Source organism: Athene noctua, chromosome 7 (assembly GCF_965140245.1).
Source record: "Athene noctua chromosome 7, bAthNoc1.hap1.1, whole genome shotgun sequence".
NCBI classification, from domain to species: domain Eukaryota; kingdom Metazoa; phylum Chordata; class Aves; order Strigiformes; family Strigidae; genus Athene; species Athene noctua.
The window spans coordinates 2,201,556-2,228,705 of record NC_134043.1 but is presented as its reverse complement, the minus strand read 5'-3'; the positions used below and the strand labels follow the sequence as shown (position 1 = coordinate 2,228,705).

Sequence of the window (27,150 nt, the reverse complement as noted above, 5' to 3'; positions counted from 1 at the left end):
TAATCATAACTGCCATGTGGCAGTATGATAGTTCTCCTCTTTCTTTAGTACTTTGAGAAATTTGCAAAGTATGTTTTGATAGCTCATAAAATTGAAACTGAAAATTTTCAGTCTGCATTCTTCCCTGCTTTAGTGCAAAGCATAATTTTTTTTTTTCCACACACCCTCTTTCTATGGCAAACATGGAATAAGAATCAGTGGTGTTCCAGATAACTAGGGGCCAATTTAAAGAACTCCACTTTTCAGGGGAACTTGTACAAAACTGACAGAATTTCAGGGTTTTTTTCACGTCACTATGAATGCTACTTCCTGCAGAAAAAGAGCAAAGGTTACCAAAGCACTTTAAATCTAGAGAAGACATCTTTAATCACATACACACACAAAAAAAATCTTTTTAAACGTAAAATGAAACTCCCTTAATTACAAATACAGCCTGAGGCTTCCATCATCTCCTAGTGTCTGTTCTTAACCAAGCAAACCACCATACCCATTTGAGATTCTAGTGACTTCAGTGGGAATGCACCTGCCCCACAATTTTGCAAGAGAAAGAGCCAATCTGTGGCTTAGTCACGATCATCTGAACCAATTCTCACCTTATTCATGGTCTTGGCGTTTTGCTTAGCCAGCACTTGTTCCATTGCATCCATTGTAATAGAGTACTTCAGCTTGTCGGGGTGCTGGCGATACTTCTTCTCACTCAGAATCTCCGTAGCTTTTTTGGCCTTTTCTACATCAAGTGACTGGATTGGTATCCAGCCAACTCCTCTCAACCAGTTATTAAAGTCAGCTTTGTACACATTCTTTTTAAAAATAAACAAGGAAAAACACAGCGAGACAAGGAAAATTAGAATGTCTATATACATAAAACCAGGTAAGTCCTTAAAACTTCCCCCAGTCATTCATTTTTGAAGAAAAATTTAGATAAGCCCATTATAACTGCTGTTGTTTTCCAAATTCTTAGCATAACATGAACAACTATTTATGTGTTAGGGATAAAGAAATTATTTTCACTAAACCAGTGTGTAGAACTCACACTACAAATGAAATCCACAGACCTCAAAAAAAAATTCTGAGTGGTAAATATGAAAATCTGTCAAAAATATTTAAAATTACACTCTTGTTTGTTAGTAGACTCAGTTTGCAGTAGAATTAATTCAAAGAAATTGTTTCAACAACTTCTGCTCAATGGCTTGGTTTTGCACAATCTTGAATAGGCACCATTCCTATTTAATACTTTATAACATGGCTTTTAGGACAGATAAAGGTACAAAAATGCTGCAAAGAGAAACTTGCTCCTGAACTCCAGTGTTAGAAGTAACAGGGAGAACATCAGAGTCTGGGAAAAAGACCACATACTTTCACAGCATGTGTATATAGCCAAATACATAGAGACACAAGGAAAGTCTTTACTTGCTAGTCGAAGTCCCTAGAACTTATCAGCTACACCTAATTCTGATAATCTTTGGAAAATACAGGGTTTCAGACCAGACATTTACATCTCAATCTACTGTTAACCCAATATAGTTCATTTTTTAGCATTAGAAGGTTAATAGTGTACCACTGTCATTATGAGAAGATAAAAAAGAGCCAATAAATCATGACATACATCACTCTGAATCTGCATCACATTTCTTGATAACTCCAGATTGACAGAATCAGGCAAGAGTGTATAATTGTGAATTAGCTGTTTATAGCCAGCATTGGTAACTGCTTCCTGGGCTTTCTTGGCAGCCGTCACGCTGAACATATCCAGAGGAGTGTGGTATTTGGTCTTGGTGACTTCGTAATCCTTCCTGTATTCACGATCTGATTGTATTTTGGCCACATTCATGTAATGAACAAGTTTAGGATCATCCTGCAGGCTCTGGTATCCAACCTGTTTGCCTTTATCTTTCTCATATGATTCCTTGTACTTGTACTAGAGACAAAGGAAAAGAAAGTCTTATTCCACTTTAGAAAGAGAAAACATACTTTTGATAATTTTAATACTTTGAAACTCAGTATTTTAACAACTGCAGTTCATTCTATAAACTCATAAATTGTTTTTCAGACAGCACAGGATTATTTAGGTCAAAAAAAGAAGAGGATTTCCAGATTTCTCAGCTTGTCTTGACCCCTGGTACAGATCTAAACCTAGATGTGCAGTTACATGCCCTCTCACACCATTGCTCTGCCACATTATATTTTACTGCCGTAGACTTCTAACTCCCAGAAACATTCAGCTTTTAATTAGAAGACTAGCAAAATAATAAAAATAAAAGCCCAAGGCTATCAAACAATTAGATATCCCAATAATCAGCTACTGGAGGGAAGCACGTTTAAGTGGGGAATGGAAGCAATTTGCAGTCTTTTGCTGAAGTTAGTGAATTCATTTCTGTGTTCCAAATCTCCTTTCACAGCCTGTGTCAGATGGCACACCAAGCTTTACTGCTGCCTGAAAACAGCCACATTTCTGTATTTTTTACCAGCTGCCTGAAAACAGCCCTATTTCTGTACAGCTCATAAATGCTAGACAAGTAGAAGTCCAGCAATTAAGAATACAGCATAGATAAATGATAACAAAGAAACTTTCAAATAAGCTGGTGAATACTTTAAGCACATACAACAAACAGCCCCAGCTCACCAGCACTCACACGTTATGATGCATTTCCAAAGAAATAGTTTTTTTCAGAGGTTCATGTAAACATCTGAATTCATTTGTTATTCCACAGTATTGTAAGAGTTTCAATTCTCAGAGTTAAGTGTCTCTATACCATTATACGTATAGAGACTCTGTAGCATACTATGGTACAGAAAGGTGCAGCACAGTAGATGTATGTATTCCACTTTATGTAAATTATACTTACATCACTTGCAATATTTCGAGAAGCTTTAGCAGCAATAATAGGAATGGCATCTGGTTTCAGATCATATCCTTTGGCAATGGTTTTTTTCCAGTCCGCTTTGTAGTTAGCCTTATAGGGAAAAAAAGGTGTAAGTTTGCAACGCTACAAGTAGCAATTTTAACAAAGTTGTTTAAGGCCATATTTTTATTATAGTTATAGCAATCAAAATATTCAGTTTAGTCTGTGCAATTGCAAAGAAAAATGTTAACCTGTACACAAACCACAGCTGCACTGATAAATAAATCTACTACAAAGATAGGAGAGTCCTTCAAGACAGTAATTCATGCAGTTAAATCATTAACTCTGTAAGCATTCTTTGCAATTTTTATGCAGAACAACTCTATCAGTGGCATTTTTGCCCTTCCTTAAGCAAACCCCTTTTGCTTTGACTGAATGAACCTTCAGAGATTTTTTCCTGTTAGCTTCAAAATCAGGCCCTGTGGTCTTAAGTGACTGAAGAAAGTGGTCTGGGTCATTTTTTGTTAGCAGTTAGCACGTGGACAGACAAATAGTATGCCACAGTTATTAAAGGAGATGTCAGTTTTTACCTAGTTCCTGGAGGCCTGATAATGCCACTAAAAAATTTAATATCACAACAGCAATAAAATTGATACTATCACTGGAGATCTTTATGGTGTTGGATGGATGCAAGAAGTGATGGAAAGCAGGCAGACTAGGAGCTGAGTGGCAGACAAAGGCATTACTGTCCTTCCACTGGATGAGCTAATTTCCTTTGAAAGCCCAGCAGCAGGCAGCAACACACAGAGAACTTGTACTGCTTGCCTATGCAATGTGTTTATATAAAAGTAGATGCCACAGGTCTTCAAACCTATAGGTATCTGAATAATAATAAGTCATGCTGGCTTTCTCATTCAGTCTACACAAGCAGTTTGCCAATAAAGCACTGAAATGTCTTTATGTTCAGTTTAAAAATTTGCTTAACAATCCCAAAACTCACTGACTTCTAGAAGTAAAAGTTTAGCTGCATTGAGAGCTTGTGCATTTTTATATTTAATATCAGCATGAATAAATACGTTATTTTTTCTACTAACTAAATGACAAACAAATCTATTATTGAACAAACTCTTGGTTATATGCTCACATCACTCAAATTGAAGGCGTTGACCCTGGCTTGAATAAACTGAGGAACGTCAGGATCCAGGGTGTATTTGTGTTTTACTTTTTCACCCTCTTGCTTATATGTTACCTGCAATGAAAAAGAAACAAATACTTGTTGACAAGTACAAGGTAGGTAATACTAGTGTTAACAAATAGAGATAATGCAACAATGCTTAATTCTTACCAATAAATTACAGTTTTACTATTTTTACGGTGTTTTAAAATTTAAAGGGTTTTTTTAGATGGAATAACAGACAGTAACATATAAATCATAAATATGGTAAAAAAATAAAATTACTGTATTGCATTAATAATGAAAAACGTCTTACATCACTCAGTTGCTTGGTGTTGTGCTGTGCTAAGACCATTGGTATTGAATCTGGTATGCTTGTGAATTTGATGGTGTCTGGGTGCTGACGGTATTTCTTTTCGTTTAATGCATCTCCAGCCTTTTTAGCTTTTTCAACATCCAAAGAACCAAGAGGACTCCATCCAATACCCTTGAACCAGCTGTTATACTCTTCTTTGTATGCATTCTGAAGGAGAGAAAGACAATATGGACTAAGATTTTCCACAGAACTGTAATAATTTTGCTTAAAATAACAATCACATAGTTCAGCTAGTGTGTTCTACATTAGCAGGAAACATTTATTAATTCTCGAGGGGAACAACAGATTTTTATTATGCTTCGCTATGATTTCATAAGGAAGAAAATGTGTTACTGTATTTTTGATTCATGATTCATTTCTGATAAACTATAACAACCCTTCTCAGTGTTTATTAACCTTCCTTTTCTTTTACCCATGTGAAAAATTTTCACCAACCTTCAATTCTTAGTAACTTCTAAACAACCATATGGTGACTGTTTGACATGGTTTAATTTGTTCCCTGTTTCAGCAGACTCTGTGAGACTTGGCCTTATACAAAGGCCCACAGAGCAAAGCCTCAATTTTTGTTTCTCTTCCTGCAGTTCCTCCCACAGTAAAACATAAAGAATTCACAGACTGGAAATAAAAATTTATCCTGGCTCCAAAATCTGAAGAAGGTTCTCTCACATAAACATTCAGACAGGGCTAATGCATAGTCTGAATGCAAGAATATTGTGGACACTCTTTTTTTAAGATCCTTCCGTAGGGATCCATAGAGAGTTAAATTCTGCAGTATACAAAGAGGTGCAGAGTGAAACGCTGTATGCCCAGTCAACCATCTGAAACTGTATCTGCAGGAAGGACCCAGAAGGTCCTAGGAGAGATCTCCTATGTTAGAGATCTCCAGAATGTATTTCTAATAATATCTATAGTTACATTTTGTCAACTACTTCAGCCTAAATAGTCAAAGATAGTCCAAATACACTATCATATCTATTTCATTTGAAGACAAATCAATACAACTTAAAAGAAGTTTTGAAGAATGAAACAAAATTATGTTAGTTGCAAAAAAAAGTTTTCTGAGGAAATGTGAAAAAAAAAAAAAGTTCATTTGAATTCAATATTCCAGAAGTCTGCCCTTCACTGATATTCCCACACCAAAATCCTGCTGAGTAGAACTCACCTGGAATTTGGTATTTCTAAATGCCACCACCAGCTGATAAAACTTGCAACGGTCTTCCCCAAGACATGAGAAAAACAGACCATTCCCTTACAGTAATGGCAAGTCTCAATTAATATAAACTCATCTTTTCTTTTTCAGGGTGCAAAAATCATCCATGAAATTGCAATTGTTGAAATACTTACATCACTCTGAATTTGCATCATGTTCTTTGCGAGCTCAACATCCATGGCATCTGGCAGGTAAGTGTAGTGATGGATCAGGTTTTTGTAGTGGGCATTAGAAGCTACATCCTGTGCCTGTTTAGCAGCCTGGATACTGTACGTGTCAGCAGGCATATGATAGTTAGTCTTGGTCTTCTCATAGTCTTTCTTGTACTCACGCTCAGACTGAATCTTTCCTACATTCATGTAGTGGACAAGCTTAGGGTCATCTTGCAGGCTTCTGAAACCAACCTGCTTTCCTTTAGCCTTTTCATATGCTTCTTTATATTTATACTAGAAACAGAAGAAAGAGATCAAATATACTGAGACATGGCTGTTGGTGCCCACAAAATGCAAAGGAAAAGAAGAAGTCTCCTGACTTTCACTGGAAAAAGAAGCCTCAAGCAGTTCAGAAAGATAAACTCTCCTAAGTGGCACGCCCAGCAACCGTACCTACATCAGCTTTTCTTGCTCCACCATCTAAGCCTGTACTAACAGGTTACATACGCCTCAAGAAGATTTATCAATATTAGCTTTTCTTGTAAGGAAGGGAAAACATTTCCTAAGCATTCCTGTGTGGAAAGCTGTATGAAAAATATCAGAGTAATTGAGACAATCCTTCTGAGTCATTTGAAAGCAATAGCAAAGAAATGGAATATGACTGGACAGCCTCCTCGAGTTCTATGAAAGCACCAAAACATATCCCACTGTATACAGTTTGCACTATCAGCCTTCTGATTCCTGTGTAAGGCATACTCCACTGCATAACCAAGAGCACATATTGCCTCATGGTCTGTAAAGAGGTGCTAATTAAGTGTATTTTCTGAAAATTGAACCATTGCAAGAACTACTGACTTCACTTCTCTTGTGAAAAGTGGGTTAAGAAACATAATGCAATAGCATTTGCCTATCTAAAGCAAATAAGATGAGCATAAAGTAAGTTCTACACCAACTAGGCCTTTGGGAAAGAGTAAGAATCTCTTTCTCATAATGCTGACCCTACTGAGACTTGTGCAACATAGGAGGTCTACCATATGGCTGTAATGGACAAATTTTTTACTAAACAGCTAAGGAAAGTATACCTGGAATAGATACTTACATCACTAGCAATGTTTCTTGAAGCCTTGGCTCGAGTAATTGGAATAGCATCGAGTGACACATTGTTCCCTTTAGCTATTAGATCATGGTAGCCTTGTTTATAATAGGCCTGAAAAAGAAAATCCATGTTATTCTAGAGAAACTAGTAACCACATGAAATATATGCAAGTCAGAGCTATTCCCAAGAAATTCTTTAGAAGCAGATGCAGTGGGGATCATATCAGTCTTCATTTATGGGAACAGATTTATCTATTAATTAAATTAGTTAAATGATTACATGATTAAATGGTGCCTGTTTGGAAATTCAAATGACACCAAGACTGAAAAATTACAGAGATACGAGTTGATTATATAGAACTGCATATCAAGGAAAGGAACCTGCAATATGAGTGTATCTGTAACATATTACTCAAAAAATCATTAACAATGTGTAAAACATGTTGTAAAGAAGTCACTTACATCACTGACGTTAGCTGCATTGTATCTAGCTTGGAGGAACTGTGGGACATCTGGGGGAAGGGTATATTTGTGTTTAACTTCCTCTCCAGAAGATCTGTATAGTTTCTGTAAAACATACGATACAGAAATAAATCCTTCATTTCTTGCATAGCTAGACCCAGCTCACTGTAAATTAACTGAGAATTTATGTTTGATTTTGAAAATAAATGTACGTTGCCACCTATCTCAAAGATTGAGGTTCTACTTTTCATCTAGAATTGTTGATCTTATTGATGGAAGGAATGCACCCTATAAGCTCTATGCAGTCTTTACTCAGCAAAATTAAGCCCTTTAGTGGACATAAAAAACATTTCTGAAAGAGTGGGAGAATAAGGGATGGTAGGAGAGTGTAACAAAAAACAAAGCTTGCTGGTGTATAATGATAGACATACTGTAATTCATTCATTATTGTAGGTGGTAAAACAGCAATAAACAACTTGAAAATTTCACATTTCTTAAACTGAATGTATTTCAAGTAGACTTAAAATATAAATGGACAGCATCAGCTGATGTGAACTGAAAGAGCTACGTGATTTCCACAGAGATTTGCAGATCTCTACCAGGAAATCACTTGGGCAAAATCAGAGCACAAAACAAAGATGAACACAGAGAAACATTTCCAGGCTAACAGTACTTTAAAAAATTTTAAAGACAATGCTCAACTCTTCAGTAGGTGCATCTCTACTTTACTATAACACCCATTTCTTTCTCTACTTACCTCATTGAGCTGAACTGAATTCTGTTTGGCTTGGACCATTACCGGAGAGTCCACCACACTTGTAAATTTAATGGTGTCTGGATGCTGACGATATTTCTTTTCATTCAAGGCATCTCCAGCTTTTTTAGCTTTTTCTACTTCTAGTGAGCCAATGGGAATCCAACCAATGCCCTTCATCCAGTTATTATAATCTGCTTTGTATGCATTCTAATAAAGGAGTAAAAACAATGTTTTAAAAATTAGGAATTAGAAAAAACAATCCAGGGACCTCTCCTGAGCCTTCACAGTTTTTGCTTGAGGCATCTCCAAAAAAATTCTGTTCAGATGAGGTTTTTACTTACATCACTCTGAATCTCCATCATATTTTTGGTCAGCTCCACATTCATTGCATCAGGTAAATAAGTATAGTGGTGTAGGAGGTTCTTGTAGTTAGTGTTGCTGGCAATCTCTTGAGCCTTCTTGGCACCGACAACGTTGACCATATCCAGTGGAATGTTGTTCCTAGTTTTTGTTTTCTCATAATCCTTCTTGTACTCTCGCTCAGACTGCAACTTGGCTACCTTCATATAATGAACGAGTTTGGGATCATCTTGGAGGCTCTTGAAGCCAACGAGTTTACCCTTGGCAAGTTCATAGGCCTTTTTATAGTTAACCTGTTAGAACAGAACGCAGAGAATATGATCTTAAGTGTCGTAACTTTGCGGTAAGCATTTTAAAACCAAAGGTTACCCTCTTCTACAAAGAGTACCCCTCACATTTAAGTCACTGACCATACATAAAACCAGACAAGCATTTCTTCACAATTCATGGCTACATAAATCAGTTAATTAGCTCTCAAAGTGGCATTAGCTCATTTGTACTGATGATAAGAGGGGGAGGAATCTTAAAATACTAAGGAACTTTTGCAAGGCCATCCCCAAGAATCTACCCAAGCTCCAGTGAGGTGCTAGATTCTTTCACCTCATTTATGAACAGGCCTATAATTAAAGACAAAGAGAATTCAGGGGTCCATTGCTCATGGAGCTGTTTCTACTGACCTCATGATTCTCCCTAACCATACCGGAGTGCAAGACAGGCTGTTTATTCATAGCAAATTACACCATGAAACAGCCTTTTTGAAATGTAGTTACACAAATACATTAGTGAAGCAATGAAACACCAATAAAAATATAACTGTGTTAAATATGTCCAATAACACACTCAAAATAGGCAGTAAAGAAGTTATCCTTCAGGCATCCTTAATAAACATAATTGCAAACGTTGTTTGAGTAAACTCTCCTGAATGAAACAGTTCCTTGAGGAGGGATGTACTTACATCACTGGCAGCCTGCCTAGCAGCCTTGGCAGCTCGGATAGGAATAGCATCACTTTTTAGATCATATCCTCTTGATTTTAATTCTTCCAATCCTGTTTTGTAATAGTTCTAGAAGAAAATGTGAACTTTGAATGAGCAGTTTCTAGCTAACAGAAAACTTCATATTGTAAGTTTAATCAAGAGCTCTGGATTCAAAATATACTTACATCACTGATATTGTAGGCATTAACTCTAGCCTGTATAAACTGTGGCACATCTGGAGGGAGGTGGTACTTGTGAATAATTTCTTCACCTTTGGATTTATACCTTATCTACAAAGAAAAATAAAAAAAGAAATTTAGCAGCCCAATGTTTATAGATTGTAAATGCTTAATAATGCTGAATGACACAACTTAAAGATCCCATGCTACCTCACTCACAAAGCACGGCAGGATGAAATCCCAGTCCTTGCCAAGTAATGGTATAAATCCCACTGACTTAACTGCTGCAAAGAACACGTTAAAAATGATGGACATAAACACAATTACAAACATACACACTAAAAATTTACATGAACAGCTAATTGAAAAACTAAAAAAAAAAAAAAATCTGATTTCCAGGTGATCTTCCACAGGAACAGAATTGTGAATACACACAAATGTTTCTGTGCTTGTGTGTGTGTACATGCACACACACGCATCTACACATTCATTTCAGGATTCTCTTACAACTGGGTGATAAAGTGAAGGTGGCCATGGTGCAGAAACTGGTAATGTCAGAGTGTAGCAACATGTTTTCTAAATTTACTTACATCACTCAGCTGTTTGCTATTGATCTCTGCTTGCTTCTGTACTGGAGAGTCAGTCACTTGAGTAAATTTGGTTTGATCGGGATGCTTTTTGTAGGTGTGCTGAGGGAAGATAATAAATATATTTGCATAAAATGCATACGAACAAAACTATTTCATAAGACATAGCAATGTAGCATTACTTGGGACAGTCAGCAGTTATGGCATGAGTGCAGATAAGCAGTCATGCACAACAGTTTTGTGCTACGTTTTAACAATCAGAGAGCAATTAGATTTTTAAAGTATTATTAAAGTATGAATGTCAAATAATGAGTAGGCATATAAATATAATAAATAGCATACATTATAATATACACAATATAGTATATATATTTTAGTATATTATATACAAATATATATTTAAAGTACTTCCCAAGTATTGATTAAATAAAATTAGTATTAATAAAGTCACTGAAGTACTTTTAAAGAATTGATGTAAAAATATGTGAATTTAAGCAGGTAAATGCTTGAGGTTCATTCTTCATTTTGGTACTCATCTAGCTTTATGGGTTTACTTGTTTAAAAAAGATGGTGCTATATCTGTCTTGATCACTAGATGTCAGAAAAGGCCCTAAAATACAGATTAACTTTTTTTTTTTTTTTAAAGTCACATATGCTAATAAGGCCAAACTCAAAATCATCAGAATTAACAGGAATCACTCTGTACATTTCTGTGTGCCTCAGCAGCAGATACTCTGTGTGTAGCTGGCCACTCGATGACCACTACTGTCCTGTACTTACATCTTTACACTGCTCTAACTTCTTAATAGCTTCATACTCTTGAGTTATGGTCTGAGGGAAGTAGCATTGTGTCTTTTCCTCCTCGTAATCTGCTTTGTAATTTTTCTAGGAAAAAAAAATCAACATTCGGTAAGAAATCATAACTGAGCTTTCTCTGAACTGAAAGTATGATGGTGAAAACAGAATGATTGCCACACTTACATCACTCTTCATAGCTTCAACTTTCATGCAGTGAGTATGATGCGGGTCCTCGAAGCTGCCCAAATAGTGTCCTAAAATATTCTTTTGATATGCATCTTTATATTTTACCTGGAAAAACAATCACAAGTTGATAAACAAAAGTAATCAAGAGTGTCAGTACTGAACAACATAACATAAACCAAACACATACATCACTAAAATTCTTCAGAACAGTATCAGTCTGGAACTTTGGTGTGTCACAGTAATTCATGCTGGTTCCTTTTGACTGTTCATAGGCTTCTTTGTATAATTTCTGCAAAAGAAAATAATGTCAGATAATGCAGTAGATTTCACTGCAACTCACAACACATTAAAAATGACAGGAGTAAAACTGTGAAAAGATTGCAAAGAAAAGCTTTCCCTGATGATTGAAAAACAATGATTTTTTTTAAAAATTTTTACTAACTATTAGGTTTGTAAGACAAGACAGAAACATCTGACTAATGGGTTTTGAATTTCTGTCACTGAGAGATACGCAGTCTCTTTTCATACAGATCAAAACAGCAAGAAGAGAGAAATCGAAAAAGCCATTACAGTGAGAACCAGAATATGGTATCTATGAATATGTGAAAGTAACACATATTTTATGATTAGTGACATCAGCTGAAGTTCCTCAGAACAGTAAGAACTGTCACCTTGTGATCCATTTTCCACAGGGACCTAAATGAACTATACAATATTTAGCTATCCCCATAACACGCCACAGCTATTGTTAAGCTCTGCTGTGGAGACATGACTCTGTACCGTTCTGATTGGTGGTATCTCATGACAAATATGGGTCTATAAAACCACTAAGAGTTCCAAAGGAGAAGCCTTGTGAAGCAATTATGAGTTTGGTTTATTGTACACAACCGAAAAATCATCCAGCTGTACTTTGATAATACTTACATCACTCAGCACATTTCCTGCAGCTTTTAATTGCCTCAGCAATGGGTTCTCTGTAGCAGGAAGCACATTATAATCTGCAATAGCTTTATTCTTTTCATAGTCTGCTCTGTATTTTACCTTTTCAAAAATAACAGTGAAAAAAAAAAAGAGTGAGGTTTTAAAAATCAGTATTAAAAGCCAGATGGTCACTTACCTATACCAACATGAACTTTTCAGGAAAATTTCCTCTTTTTAACTTATGGTGGCAAAGGACCATGAAAGGCACTCAGATCACAGGAGTGCAGGGATGACAAGATGGGAGGCAGGGTGGCAAGAAAAGTGGGAGCTATTTAGTAGATGTCCCCACCTTTAAGCCCCTCTCCGAACACTGTAATTTTTCAAATACCAGTTGACATCTCAGAATTCTTACAATTCCTGGCATAAGATTGTCTTTGCTGATGCATATACTATTGCAGAAAATGCAGAAGCCAAACAAATTCTGTACTTTGAATAAAAGATGGGCCAGCACAACATCAGCATGATACACTGAGCAAGGATGAATAAATGTGAAAATACTGAGCCAAATTCGGCCATCTTAAGTTGGTCTTGCTTATCTGTATTGATTTGTTCCAAGTAAAAATCGGGCACATAACATAATCAGAACAAACAATGAAGCAAATTCTACTTCACTGAAATAAAATTTTAATTTTAATTCATGGGTACTATTGTGGAAGATCATAAGCATGGCTAGAAGTTGTCATAAGCTCCCTAGTCGAAGGCACACAAGAACACATCTTTCACATACAAGAAAATATTTCTGACACTTGACAAAACAGTTTCAGCACAAACTGGCCTGACTTCAGAACTATACTCAAGCTAAAGAAATGGGAGCACACGTAACATACCTTACTGACATTATCTGAAACTCGCTTATTAGCTTCATATTCTGGAGTTTCAGTCTGCATAAAGTAGATTTGGTCTTTTATGCTTTCAAAGTCTTCCTGGTATTTTCGCTGTTAGGAACAGAGGCAAACGGATAACAGTGTATCAAATGCAATTATAAATCAGACATCCATGAAGTAGCTTCTTTAGGAAAAGAGAAGTACCACAAATGGAGCAGGAAAAATTAATCGGTATTTTCCACGTTAACATAAACAGAAGATAAAGCTGTTCATTTCAAGATTTTCTGAAGAATTCACTTACCATACTTATATTGTCTGCATTCATCTTCGCAATTGCAACATCATAGCATGGAGTTTGACTCCACTTGCCTTTGATATTGTTTTTATAGTCCTTGTGGTAAATAATCTATAATGAAATAAAAAAATAAAATTGAATCCCCAAGATACAACTCAATTTTCACTTGACAGATCTGCTTTTAAAAGTCTTCTTTTTAAGTTGCTTCATATTTTACATCTGCCTTATAACTACTTTAACCATTATTGTTAAAAATACCTTAAATATAACTGGCCTAACCACAACCACTTCAGTATTCTGTCATTTCTATTAGTACCTCCCTGACCAAAAAAAAGGACAACTAGGTAAAATAAGTCATCTGTTCTAAAGGACAGTTATTAATAAGAAAATCTTGCTATGAGACATCACTAATATATTCTTTTGATTCCGTTTTCTCACTGGTCACATAATATTGGGACATAGTATTGCCCATTGGTTAAGCCAGAATTTATTGTTATTGCTGCTGATACTTGTTACAAGAAAACCCTTGTAATATAGGGATTGTCTGGTATATGTGATTTCTATAAGACTATATTCAAGCACACAGCAATCAAATATCAATTGTTTAGACAGTTCCTGCCTGTCCAATAATAAAACATCTTCCCAAGTTTCGACTCTGTGTTCCAAATGCATTTTCAGCCACAGTTGTGGCGCTTATCACAAAAAATACAACTTGTCCGATGCTTTTTTAATTGTTCCACATTGATATAGACATATCTGCCAAAAAACACCTTAAAAAAAATAATCTACATTTTATTGGTTTGGAGATACATATATAGCTTACTTAATTTCAAAGAATTGTCATACCAATCTTGCTTTTTACATGTCTAAAATTTGTCTTGATGTCCCCTTAAATTTAGCTTTTAAGCTACAGAAGAACAATATTCAAGAAATTTTCTCTAAATTAAATAATACTTTCTTTCACCTTCTAAATGGGTTCACAACATTTTTTTCATGGCTTTGCAACCATAAGTGAAATGGTAAGTTCCTATTCTTAAACATCATGTAATTTTCAATATACAGCAATAAAATAATGTGTGTCCTCTTCATAATAGCTAAATTCTGACTGAGTTAAAATCCCACTTTATCTCACAAGATTATGCGACTTAGTTCCAGTTTCATCAGCAAAAGCTGGTCTTCCTATATTTCACTTCACCTCCTGCAGTCCTCAGCTGTGTTTTGTTCTAAGCATGCCTAAAATGCATTGACAAGGACTGGTGCTAGAGTCTTTGTTAATTACAATACACAGTTATGAAATTTAATATTGAATGTTCCTTGTTAATTCAGTGTGCAAACCAGGAAACCATTACCTAAGTTGCCAGACGTTTCCACTGACCGGTATCCATGAACTTAAGAATCCCGGGACATGTACATGTACAACAGTTTGACACTAAAATTAAAATTATCATGTATTCTGAGCAGCTGGCCCAGGCAACTTTCAGCAAAATGGGGTTATTTTCCTTGTAAGCAAGTAACTGGCTCCAAAACCAGATAGCTATTTACCTGTCACTGTTTACATTTAAGAGAACAGCAAAATGGATGTTGTTTACTATTTTCTCCTGTAAACACAGGAAGTGTAAAGCAGAATACACAAAAAAAGGGAGGGAGAAAAGGAAGTAATGCGTGTATGGCAGAAGCAGAAATGTTTTGTGAAAACTAAATTCACTGACAAGTGTAAATTTTCATCTTTAACCTGAGACTGGGCAGGATTTTCTCTGAGACACTCGAGGAAGAAAGGAACTGCCTTCCACCACTGAAAATCAAAGGGGTCTTGATACGAGGTCTGGGCTTTTCTTTTGCTTTCCCTTTAGGTACCTTTTTGCCTCTCTAACTCCAAAAGTGAGGTTTCTAAAGAAAGAAGAGCACTTCATTCTACTCACATCACTCAGCTGCCTTGTCACTTTCTTGGCTTGTTCCACATCAGGTGGATCTGGCAGAGAAGTAAATTTAGATTTTCGTTCATCGTGCCCTTTTTTGTAGACAATCTGAAAATATGAAAGAAGTCAGCATTTACAGTAACTACCAATTCAAGCATCAGAACATTTATCTCTGCTAACACCACCATTAACGAAGTTCTGTCCTCAGCTACTGCAGCATAAACTCTTTCAACCAGTGTGTTCTGGAGGACTACTGAGAAGTCTCCTGATAAGAGACAGTGAAAAAGAATCAGTTCCCTGGGAAAGTTTTTAAGTCTATTACTCTGTTGCTCCTGATAAACACAGACTGTGAAATTCTGGACATCTGCAAAATTCACTGAAATCTTCAAGTGAGACCTAAAATCCTGGGTTGAAGAGTTCATTTAAGTATCAGCAAATCACAGAGTCTCACGAGTTCCTCACTTATCACTGAGACAGATTTGTAGACCCACAACAGTGAACTGGGCTTAGAGCCAACCCTGAGAGATTCTCCATTCTGAAAGATATGAGGTCTTCTTACTGATTACCTCAGAAGATCTTTAATACATTATTTCATTAACTCATAATCCATCATAAATTGCCAACAGATTTATCCTCTGTATTACTTATTTTTCTATAGAAATAGCGTAACTATCAGAGCTAGCTATCAGTGCACATTTCTACACGTACACATTTCTATTTTCTGTTCCATTATGAAAATTTTATGTCTAGTCAAAGTCCACCAGGAAGTCTACCAAGTCACACTGTAACAGTGACCTAACTGTCAATCAGGCTTTGATACTTACATCACTCAGAGACTTTTGAGCCTGTGCCACCCTTCTGAGCTCTGGACTGTCATTGTATGGATAGAATAATGTTTTGTCTCCTTCCCAGTCTTCAGTATAGAGTTTCTAAAAAACCAGAAAAGTGTCAGAATACTCATTATGAATTACTCTCTGACTTGGAATGCTTCTTGCACTTCAGCTGACTAGACCTGTGGGGGTTTTTTTCTTACCTTACTGAACATTGCTGTGTTTTTTATTGCATTCACAAGCTCTGGAGCATCAGGGGGAAGCAAGTACTTGTCCTTACTCTCCTCCCAATTCTGTTTATATAATACCTGGAAAGAAAGATCAGCATGTTGGTTACTCTATCATTAGAAAACTATTTACTTTTGTGAATAAACTACCTGCTCTAAAGATTTTTTTAAAGTGAAAGTCTCAAACCAATGACATTTGAAGACATTAACTGGAAACATTTAAGGTTATATTTATACTTCCCTTATCAGCTCTTCTATCTCTCCCTGTGCTTCTAAACCGTTCTATAAACATTGCCCCGAGCTCAACACTTCATTCCTATCCGCAACCACATGATCCACTAACATTCACAACGCTTCCAGAAAGTCAGAATTCGCTCACCTTGCTCACTTGCTGTGACACTTTCTTTGCATGTTCTATATCCTTGGCCTTTTCATCAACGTGGCAAACAGTTCTAGCAGCTTCACCAGCCATGCGGTATTTAACCTAGATCAATGCACAACAAAACGCATTTATCCTTACAGAAAAAAAATTCCTTTTTTTAAAAAAAAGCTGAATATTGACATTTTGACACTTAATACTGTAAACAGCCAAAACCTGAATTCAGTAAAGCATTTAGGACTAGTTGCTCCTTAGAAATGAAGCCTGTGGAAGCAAACGCATTTTGCAAATTAATTAAGAAATGCAGCTTTGAGACAGTTTCAAGAGCTGTGAGTCCAATTTAGAGGTAGCGTCCTTCTGTAATCACAGAGTTCTTCCTAGGAGTGCTCCCACCCTGTCGAGATAGAGATCCCCGCGCTATGCAGCGTATCTCCATTTCACAGTCCATTACCATGTAAAGACTAGCTGCAGTGCCAAAACCAATACAGCCACACTACCACAGCAAACCAGCAGCTTGGGCACAAAATCATCCTAATGCAGCTACACCACTCCCAGCGTGACTGCAGCTGTCAGCATTAGCACAGGGATTGCTGCATCCCACTCCTCAAGCTCTCCCGAGTCAGGAGCAGAGGATGATTTAATGCACACTCTTCTCCTGAGCATCGGTAAGGTTAGGTGACTACCCACTCAGCTTTAGGGGTTCCCATTCCTAGGGACTCAACTCTCCCTATTTCCTGTACAAAGAATAAAAAAGCCTTTGTAGGTGGATTTCAGTTTCCCAGACTGTGAAGTGCGTTGTTGAAAGGTAGACTAGAGCTGCTTAAAAGAAAGAGAGGAGGATGAGCTAGCTTCTGGAACTAGAGGCGCTGCATCAGCTGGGCAACTGCACTCAGGCCAGCTTTCAAAGGCAGAGCATTAACAGTGGAATTCACACAGAGGAGACCACACATCTTGGAATATCCCATAGTAAATGACAGGATGTATAGAAGGTCGTTTTGCAACACTTGGGAGAAGTTAAGCATCATTTTCTCTTCAGGAAACCGACTTTCAGTTCTTTTATGAAAACAAAAATGTTTAAACACATCTTAAAACCAAAATTCTACGGTTATTTACCCAGTGCACAACTTAACCTCAACAACAACAACAAAAAAAATCATCAGGCACATCATTCATGATGACTGCAGAACACAGCGTGTGGAATCTTCAAACTCAACAACGTGGGCATTGCCACCATCTCCCGTGCCTGTAACTTCTCATCGGAAATTTTCAAACCTCTTTAGGCACAGTGAAACAGGGCTATTATTTAGCTGGAAAGGAACCATCACATCTCCCCTCCTGAAAGGCCTGAATTCCAAGCTACAACACAGAACTCAAGTTGTCATATACTCTGTATCCCTCACTTTTGTAATCTGATAGTTTCTACTAAACATTCAGATTGCCTTATCACAATATCATTAAAAAATTATCGCTTCTTATCCAATAGCTACAATTGTGACTCAATTTGCTTCTTTACCGCTCAGTAAGTATTTTTCCTTATGATGATACCTACCTCACTGAGCTGGTCTTGCACTTTCTTGATTCTTCGCATTTCTGGGGTATCAATTGTGGAAGCATATGGCTTTCCTTTTTCTTTTCTAAATTTTTCTTTGTACTTGTTCTGAAAGAAAATGATGATAAATAGAATTAAGACATATCCTAAAACTCTGCCAGAAATGTACGTAGCAATTATTAATTTATTTGTGTGGTTGGTATAGGAATTTTAGGCAGATTATTGAATGATACAAGCCGGCATTACTCCACTACATTTGCAGAGTTATGCTTCTTTCAACCAACTGACTTAACATAAAAAATCCTTTTCTACCTTTAGCCTGGTTTGGATCACCTCTAATTGATTATATTCTCCTTAGCAGCTTGATATTGACAAATTTACAGTTATTTGTTTCAGTGACCAAAGATAAGGAAGGGTGGGTGAGGGTAGCAGTCCTAGGCCTGTGACCTCACATAACACTTAAACAGTGAATGCTGGTAGGTAAGATACAGTAAAATTTAGGAAAAGGGATCTTTTGTGCCACTTTTTGTGCCTAATGATTACCTAATGCACTTAAGCAGGAAATGGGCAAGAAAGGGGCTAATTCAAAAAAGGAAACTTCCCGCTTCAGGCAAATATCGTTAATACACATCATACAGTGAAGTACTGGAGACAAAAGAGTAGCATAAAGGTTTGCACTAATAGTAAATAATTTTAAAGCTGGTGTTCCTCGAGAAATAAAAGACATGGGATAATTCACCTCACTGAATAAGTCCTTCATTTTATTACTGTGTTGCAGATAAGGTGTCAAAAACTTAGATGGGTCCACTTTTGTCCGTACTGTCCTCTTTCTGACTGGAGGTGCTGCATCCTCAACAGAAGGTTTTTTATGCTCAGTAGTAGATTTTTCACGCTCAATAGTAGGTTTTCCATGCTCAATAGTATAGGTGGTAGTCTGAGGACCTGTGACCTCTGTACTAATGGTCTCAGTGATCTCAGTGATCACCTGGGAAAAAAGAAAAAAAAAATAATTACTTGCTTTATAACTATAAAACATCATTTTATGATAAGCATTTTTCACCTCCTCTATCTAGTTAAAGGATGCTCAGTTCTTATCCAGGAACCACCTGCAAGACAGAAAATGAGTGATACTTTTCCTACAGGGATTATCCAGTATGCCTACCATACATACACCTAAAAAAAGCCCACAAGGAATTAACTGACTGGCTGGTTTCTGTATCAAACTCATCTCATTATTCTCCAGAGCAGGTGGGAGAGTGGGGCTCCTGTGCCTCTGCTCTATATTCATAACTTCCCCTGGCATTGGGGGAGCTCTCGGGTAGGACCACTGGCTACTCAAACCAAAGTGTAGAAATGTTCTCAGTGCTGAAGTTGGGTTGGAGACACAGGTCGTACAGCCAGGGCTCCTAATGATGTCACTGGAAGTTGTGAAAGCAGGTCAAAGGTGTGTACAGTCATTCAAAAATATTATCTTCTTCTTGCAAACGGAAAGGAACTGACACAGCAGACAGACAAGCTCAAGCCTTTGCAGTCTTGTAGTACCTACACGATGCATCAGCTGAGTGAACAAATACCTAGAATCCACCTTTTCTACTAAACTACATTTTCTCACAGTCAGATCACAATCATGGCAGAGACATAGCTGAGATATTTACATAATCAATGGTCAAGCATCCATTAGAAATAAGCCTTTAATTAATTTAAATGGTTTATATACTTGCTTATCAACATATTCATGCTGTAAGCAATAATAATATTACAATTCTAATTAAAAGCATTTAAAAATAATTATTGCAACTTAAAAACGTGCTCTAAAATCATCTGAATAAATGCCAAGCTTTATTTCATAGCAACTAGCTTTCAAAAAAAAAGCACCTTTAAAAGGGAACGCATGAAGCTCATACTCCTGATAGCTATTAGCATTAGCGTGAGTCAGACCAGAAAATGCACCACGCAATAAACATTAGATTGAGAAGTATACAGCACTTAAATCACAAAAGGTTTGTTTACTGTGTGAATATTAATTGCATTTCACAAATGCTGTCCCAAGTTACATCAGCACCGCCACAAGTTTCTCTCTTACAACTCAACTATACAAGTGTTCATCTAACTCTGGGCACTGAAAGCACTGGAGAGTTTGAAACCTGTCTAGGCAAAGCAAGCAGCACTACCTGCTGTTAGTTTTATAATAAAACAGTGAAGCTATATGGTTTTATAAAAATATATTTTGTATAGATTTGCAATAGTCTAAAACTTGGAGAGGTTTGCTTCTGCAAATACAGCATTTTGTGCAAAACAATGCTTTTATTTGCATATGATAACGCATAGGACGACATGACACTAATGTATTAGATTGTACTTCCAGATGATGGGAAAAGGTCTAATCACACTAGCTAGGAAGACATTCATACTCATATGTAATTCTTCACTCCACAATACATCAAAAACTGATGCAAATCAGACACAGAAATAATCAGTCACGCTATAGCTCCCTTTAAATCCAGTCAGGGTACAGATTTTCAAACACCTGATGAATGCAGTGCACAAATGAATCTTAAAACTAATAAGATGGAAGTCTTGCTTCAAAAGCATAGTCCTAGATTACTTGTTCAAACAGTATTAATCAAATCATATATTATTGAGTTAAAAATACAGGAAGACCTGGGGAACAGATCCATTGTTTGGAAGAAAACACACTCACAAAGGGAAACATTAAGCTTTTATTTCTGCATAAGCCTATGCCATAAAGAATATTCCATGGAAACGTAACAGAGGTTTGGGTTATACTTATGTTACAAGGAGAATTTTGAATTACAGTAATAAGTCCTTGGCGACTCAAATATTTGTTACCAGTGACATGAAAAAAATCTGCAAACCACCACTTTTCAGTGAAATTACACAAGGTGAAGGCAGCAGAACTGATAAACTGGTTTCAGGCAGAATCTTTTTATGTATCTCTTCAGAACAAGGTATAATGCATGTATGTGCCTGTTGTTCATATGTACGTATCCAGTCACATTCACATCCTCGTTCATTCTGTTCGTTTCGAAAGCTAATAATTGGATTTTGCCTTAGTAAGAGGATTTTTGTCAATATGTTACCACAGTAATCTTCCTGCCCGTGTTTCTTGTTATTAACGTAACCTGTTGCTTCCTCTTGTCAGCTCCTGTGCAAAGAGCTGCTGGGCAGGAGCAAAGGGAAGACTATCAGCAAGACACTGGGCAGGACAGAAATCAGCACAGTCCTTCTCTGATGGACACATCCACGGCTCCTTCTAATGGAAACCAAAGAGTGGCAGATAGGATACTCAGAACAAGCTAGGCAGCCTCCAGGTCATCCCGCAACAGGGTCTTGCAGAGAAAATAAAGTATTAAGAAGCAACTGTTCACTGACATGTGCGTTTAATATGAAAAATTAGTCCTCAGAATACAAAGGGCCACTAATATAGCATTCTGCATTAATTACATGCATATATACACCACAGGCAACATCACGGGGACATTTACCTCCTCTGGTTCACCCTCCTCAATAATTGTCTCTTCAATGTAGTACTATTAAAAAAAAGAGAAAAAAAAAATCATTTTTAGACCAGATCATACAGAATAGCAAATTCTAACTTCTATTAAGCTGTCTTAAAAACACACTTTTGGAGAAATAGGACTGTAGTTTCTATGTACCTATACAGTCAAATTTGCATCCTTACTAATTGGGAACACCTGTCCATTTTTTGCATTCATAACTGGATTTTTTTTCCATACATTACTCAATCATCCTCCCAAGTAATTAATGAAGGATCATTATCTAATTTTACCCACAAGAGCAAAGACAATGATGACCACACTAAAATAAAGAATCAGCGTTCAAAAAAACCAGGATTTTCCAAGTGTTTGATAATACGTGGAGAGGACTGTAGTAGGTTTCTCTCTCTAAGGCTGCCCTCAGAGTTGCTCCTACCTACAGATCCTTGAAGGACACCAATAATTTGCTGGCTGCCAGCACAACTTCGTACTACTGATCACAATTCTGAGCTCAGCAGTCCTGTCAATTTTCCACCTGCTTTACTGTCCACTTACCCAGCCCATGTCTCATAAATTTGGTGATAGGAAGAGTATGGGAGACTTTCAGAGGTCTTGCTAAAGTAGTCAAGGTATGCAACATTCACTGTCTCCCCTTGTCCAATACCAGTAGTGAACTCATTATAATAAGCAATGAGTTTGGTCAGCCATGATTTGGCCTTGATATATCAATGTTCTCTGCTCCCCATGACCTTCATGTCTTTCATGTGTTTAGAAATAGTTTCTAAAAGGATCTGCTCCAAAGCCTTCCCAAGGAGTGAAGTCAGGCTGACCAGCCTGTGGTTCCCTTCTTTCTTGCCCTTCTTGAAGATGGGTATGACATCTGTCCCTTTCCACTTGTCAGGAACATCCGCATCACTATGACCTTTCTGAGATGAGAGCAGCCTTGCAATGTCATCAGCCCATTTCCTCGGCACCCCTGGATCCATCCCCTTTGGTCCCACAGAAATACCTACATCCCAGCGGTTAAGTCATCCCTAACTCTGTCTTACTCTGCTGTGGGTACTACTTCATTCCCACATCTCCGCTAGGAAACTCAGAGATGTGGAAGACCATAGGACAAGCCTTATCAAACCTGAGGCAAAAAAGGCTTCAAGTACCTCAGCATTTTGCCTGTTCCTTGTGACCAGCTTGCCTGCCCAATGAACTATGGTCCCACACCCTCTTAGCTTTCCTTTTGCTGCTGATGGCACTTGCAAAAACTTTCTGCTGTTCCTTCACTTCCCTTGCTAGGTTCAACTCCAGTTGAACTTTGCCCATGCATTTAGGAATGGAGTTTATAAAGTCTTTACGTTCCTCCCAAGTGGCCTTCTCCTCCTTCCACCTTCAGTATACTTTTTTTGTTTGAGCTCAGTCAGGAGCTCCCTGTTCCTCCATACCAGCCTTCTGCTGTGTTTGACTTCTGCACTGAACCATTCTTGTGCTCTGAGAAAACTGTTCTTGAGGACCACCCAGCTCCCCTGAGCCCCTTTGCCCTCCAAGGCTGTTTCCCACACTATCTTCCCAAACAGGTCCCCGAACAAGCCCAAATCTGCTCTTCTGAAGTCTGGGATTGTAATTCTGTCTATCTTGCTCACTCCTCTTTGAATCTTCAACTTCACAGTCTTGCGGTCACTGCAGCTATGGCTGCCCTTGACCTTTGTATCTTCCACCAGTTCTTTCCTGTTTGTCAGTAGCATATCCAGCAGAGCATCTCTCCTAGTTAGTTCATCAATCAACTGCATCAAGAAATTTATCTTCAATATTTCAATACATTTCTTCCAGAAATCTCCTAGGCTGCTTCTGCCCAGCCATAGGTTGTTCCAGCAGACAAAGGGGTGGTTAAAGCCATCCATAAGCACAAGGGCTGTGCCTGTGAGGTTTTTGCAGCTGCCTAAAGAAGTTCCCAGGGCTCTACATCTGTTCTGAAGTGGCAAATCTGCAGGTAGAGCACGAACCTTCCTCCTGTTGCTAGAAACCAAAAGCTTCCTGCCTTTTCCATTCTCCATCACCCACTTAACCAGGGACTCCAACTAGCTCTCCTTCCTTGCCATGTGTGGCTCTGCCTCTTGCTGTTCCTGAAGGCACCATCACCCTCTTCTTCACCTCCCCTGATGGTGCCAAACCTGCTCACCTCTTCCTTCAGCAACCTGCAGTGCAACTGAGTGACCCGAGCAGAACACATCTCCCAGTGGAATCCCAGAATCATCCAGGTTGGAAAAGCCCCTGAAGCTCCTCCAGCCCAGCCATGACCCTCCCCCTGACTGTTCCCAACTCCCCCAGATCCCTCAGCGCTGGCTCAGCCCGACTCTTCAACCCCCCCAGGGATCCCGGGGACTCCCCCCTGCCCTGGGCAGCCCATTCCAACGCCCAACAGCCCCTTCTGCACAGAAATCCTTCCTCAGAGCCAGCCTGACCCTGCCCTGGGCAGCTTGAGGCCATTCCCTCGGGGCCTGGCGCTGGGGCCTTGGCTCCAGAGACTCATCCCCCCTCTCTGCCCCCTCCTGGCAGGGAGTTGCAGAGGGCCAGGAGGTCTCCCCTCAGCCTCCTCTTCTCCAGACTGAGCCCCCCCAGTTCCCCCAGCCGCTCCCCAGCAGACCTGTGCTCCAGACCCTGCCCCAGCTCCGTTGCCCTTCTCTGGCCACGCTCGAGTCCTTCAATGGCCTTTTTGGGGTGAGGGGCCCAACACTGAACCCCCTCAGCGAGGGGCGGCCTCCCCAGTGCCGAGCCCAGGGCTCAGATCCCTTCCCTGTCCCTGCTGGCCACGCCAGTGCTGATGCGAGAGGCAACAAGGGCTACGTCCCAGCCCTGCAGCGCTCTGGGAGCTTCGCTCCCCCGCTGGCACTTTGCCTTTCCCCGCGGCGGCCGGGAGCCGGAGGAGCCAGAGGAGCCGGAGCCAGCCCCGCGCCCGCCGCCGCCCCGCTTCCCGCCATTTGCGGGGCCCCGCGCTGCGGCGGCGCTCGCGGCCGTGCAGCAAATGGCGGCCGCACGATGGCGCCGTCCCGCCGGGCCGCCCGCGGCTTATGGCGGCAGCGCTGAGAGGAGCCGAGGCCTCGCCGCCCCGAGGCTTCGCCCTCCACCTCCTCTCGCTGCTTAACGGAGGAAAAAACAGTTAAAGATGTTGCTCCGTCCGCTGTAGTGCACAGCAGCTATTTTATTCCAAAGATGCTTAACTTGCCACTGACTTCCAGAAAGGAGAAAACATAAAATGCGGTGTTTGTCTTTGGAAATCTCCTCAGCAATGATTTGCTCGGGGTCACATTCTGAAACTGCATAAAACCCCCTTTGAATCAAGCCCTAAAAAAACCCTCTTATTAAAAAGTTTACGCCCTTTTCCCAAACTTGTTCCTCAAAGTTAGGTTCACGTAACTAGCCCATACTTTCCAAGCTGTCTCATGTTGGGCTGTTTTGAGACAATTTCTGCTCCCTGGCCCTATACCGTGTTTGATCCACCTTGCACAAAGCCTCGAGTAACTCAGCAGCAAAAGATTTGTGTCATTCACTCTGGGTTTTTGCACATCACAAAAGGCTACAAGGTCCCCTGCAGGGTAATAACTCCAGAGAAAGACAAAATAGTATCTTAAAATCCTCATCGTGTTCTCAGCAGTGAGAATTTCCATTGCTGAAAATTCAGCGATTTTCTAGTCTTTTGGAGGATGAATTTCGGATTGAACTCTTACAGGTTTAAAATAGGCGATTCATACAGAGGTGGAATTCTAGTTAAGAAAACTCTGAAAAGGCTTAAGCTGACTTAAAATTGTACCGAAATGCTATTGTTCCGATTTTTATTTAACTTCTCTCTCTGAGTATCTCAAGGGAAGCCACTAAAGCAGAACCATCTCGGTCTGTCCTAGGGATGTGGTTCCAAGAAGGTGGCCATTCAAAATTAAAAACAAAGATTGAAACAGAGCTGTGTAGATAAAAAGCCCAACATACCGTAATTCCAGCAGCAACAAAGAAGCATTGACAACAAATAAATATAGATTTTGTTACAGAGAGCACATAATGCTCAGGAAGCATAAAGGCAATTACAACATGGCGATAGGAAACTTAATGGAGGAGCAGTGTCTTCGTAACGAAGTAGGACAATATCTTTAAAATGGACTTTATGAACGGTAACACTTGTTTTACAAAACACATTTAACTAATTCAATTGGCAAACCATTTGACTTTACTTCAGTCAATATCTGAAATCTATAAAATTGCCAGTGAGGGCTCAATGCTGTAACACTGCCTGAAATCAACAGTCCATTAAATATAGTGTGGAGATAATGAGTTGTGGGATGTCTACATTTATACTGGCTTCTTCTTTTCCTCAAACCAACACTGAGCAATTTGTTATAAACGCTTATGTATTTCATACCACATAATTTCTTTTCAGAATAGTAATAATGCAACAGGTAAGACCACACTGTTGGTTAACCTCATGTACTGTTTCAATAGGAAAGTCATTCCAATGAGACTCGTTAATAATAGTAAGCTGTAGGTTCCCCAGTTCTGGGGGATTCATTTAATCAAATTCTTGAGACTAAATAATTAGGTATGTAACTGTGAGTTTAAATGACCTATTGGCAAATTAATCCCTGATGCAACTCCACAGTCATCTACAGGTTTAATTCCAGCTCCACCTCTGTGGCTTCTTAAGGCCAAATTGGTTAAGGGTACCTTGGTGGCACGGAACTGCTGCATTTCTGCATTGCAGTGGGCACAGAGGCGAGGCTAGAGAGTGGCTTCCAGAGTCATCCTCTCTAGCATGGATTGGATGACAGAGGGCAAGCCAGGAGGGAAAAGAGATTTGCCCACTGCATCTATAATTACACAGAAGAGTAACCACAAAACCTTGCAGCAGGGGTGTGGGATGGTTACAATCCTTATTTAAACAGAGAAACTATGACAGGAACCAGAGAGACTTTGCTCCATTGAGAGCAACTTTGTTGTTGTTGTTTTTTACTGTTCAAATCATCTAATAAATGTCTAATCATACCCTAATCTTCAGAGAGCAAACACCAGGCAATGATTTATGCTCATGAGCAGCATCTCATTAAAGTGATTAATATATTCCTTCACAAGGCAGGAAACAAATATTTCTACTCTCAGATTTTACTCTTACCTCCACAACTTCCTCATATTCTTCTTCCTCCATTCTGAGGTTATTCTTCTGTCTCTCCCCCACTCACTGGTCAGGCAGCAAATGAAAGGGTGAATATACAGTATTAGCCCAAGACTGAAAGTACTATGAAAAGCTACTAGTCAAATTCATAAAGCACCTGGGGTCATGGTCAGTAACTACTCAGATTATTACAGAGTTGTTGGATCATCAGTGAAAGAACTTGAACAACAGAGAGAAATGAAGTTGAGATCTGGCATTATTTTGATTATTGTAGGAAAGCATTGGATTAAGTTTCAAACATACTGATGTAAATTACAATTATGGACAAAT

The 27,150-nt window shown here is 38.8% G+C and overlaps 1 protein-coding gene across 1 annotated transcript in view; it reads right to left on the bottom strand.

The window, feature by feature from the left end:
• NEB (nebulin) overlaps positions 1 to 26,881 on the bottom strand; it is a 127,373-nt gene extending 100,492 nt beyond the window's left edge. Inside the window, exons 1-27 of the mRNA XM_074910943.1 lie at positions 26,821 to 26,881; positions 21,663 to 21,707; positions 18,896 to 19,141; positions 18,157 to 18,264; positions 16,608 to 16,712; positions 16,205 to 16,309; positions 15,996 to 16,100; positions 15,175 to 15,279; positions 13,262 to 13,366; positions 12,964 to 13,071; positions 12,080 to 12,196; positions 11,343 to 11,444; positions 11,153 to 11,260; positions 10,952 to 11,056; positions 10,175 to 10,273; positions 9,591 to 9,695; positions 9,385 to 9,492; positions 8,411 to 8,722; positions 8,070 to 8,276; positions 7,313 to 7,417; positions 6,855 to 6,962; positions 5,738 to 6,049; positions 4,334 to 4,540; positions 3,988 to 4,092; positions 2,847 to 2,954; positions 1,607 to 1,918; positions 594 to 800 (exon numbers count right to left, since the gene is read on the bottom strand). Of these exons, the coding sequence (XP_074767044.1) occupies positions 594 to 800; positions 1,607 to 1,918; positions 2,847 to 2,954; positions 3,988 to 4,092; positions 4,334 to 4,540; positions 5,738 to 6,049; positions 6,855 to 6,962; positions 7,313 to 7,417; positions 8,070 to 8,276; positions 8,411 to 8,722; positions 9,385 to 9,492; positions 9,591 to 9,695; positions 10,175 to 10,273; positions 10,952 to 11,056; positions 11,153 to 11,260; positions 11,343 to 11,444; positions 12,080 to 12,196; positions 12,964 to 13,071; positions 13,262 to 13,366; positions 15,175 to 15,279; positions 15,996 to 16,100; positions 16,205 to 16,309; positions 16,608 to 16,712; positions 18,157 to 18,264; positions 18,896 to 19,141; positions 21,663 to 21,707; positions 26,821 to 26,853 (3,792 nt within the window). The 5' untranslated portion in view covers positions 26,854 to 26,881. The remainder of the gene's footprint in view (positions 1 to 593; positions 801 to 1,606; positions 1,919 to 2,846; positions 2,955 to 3,987; positions 4,093 to 4,333; positions 4,541 to 5,737; positions 6,050 to 6,854; positions 6,963 to 7,312; positions 7,418 to 8,069; positions 8,277 to 8,410; positions 8,723 to 9,384; positions 9,493 to 9,590; positions 9,696 to 10,174; positions 10,274 to 10,951; positions 11,057 to 11,152; positions 11,261 to 11,342; positions 11,445 to 12,079; positions 12,197 to 12,963; positions 13,072 to 13,261; positions 13,367 to 15,174; positions 15,280 to 15,995; positions 16,101 to 16,204; positions 16,310 to 16,607; positions 16,713 to 18,156; positions 18,265 to 18,895; positions 19,142 to 21,662; positions 21,708 to 26,820) is intronic.
• Positions 26,882 to 27,150: the final 269 nt, after the last annotated feature.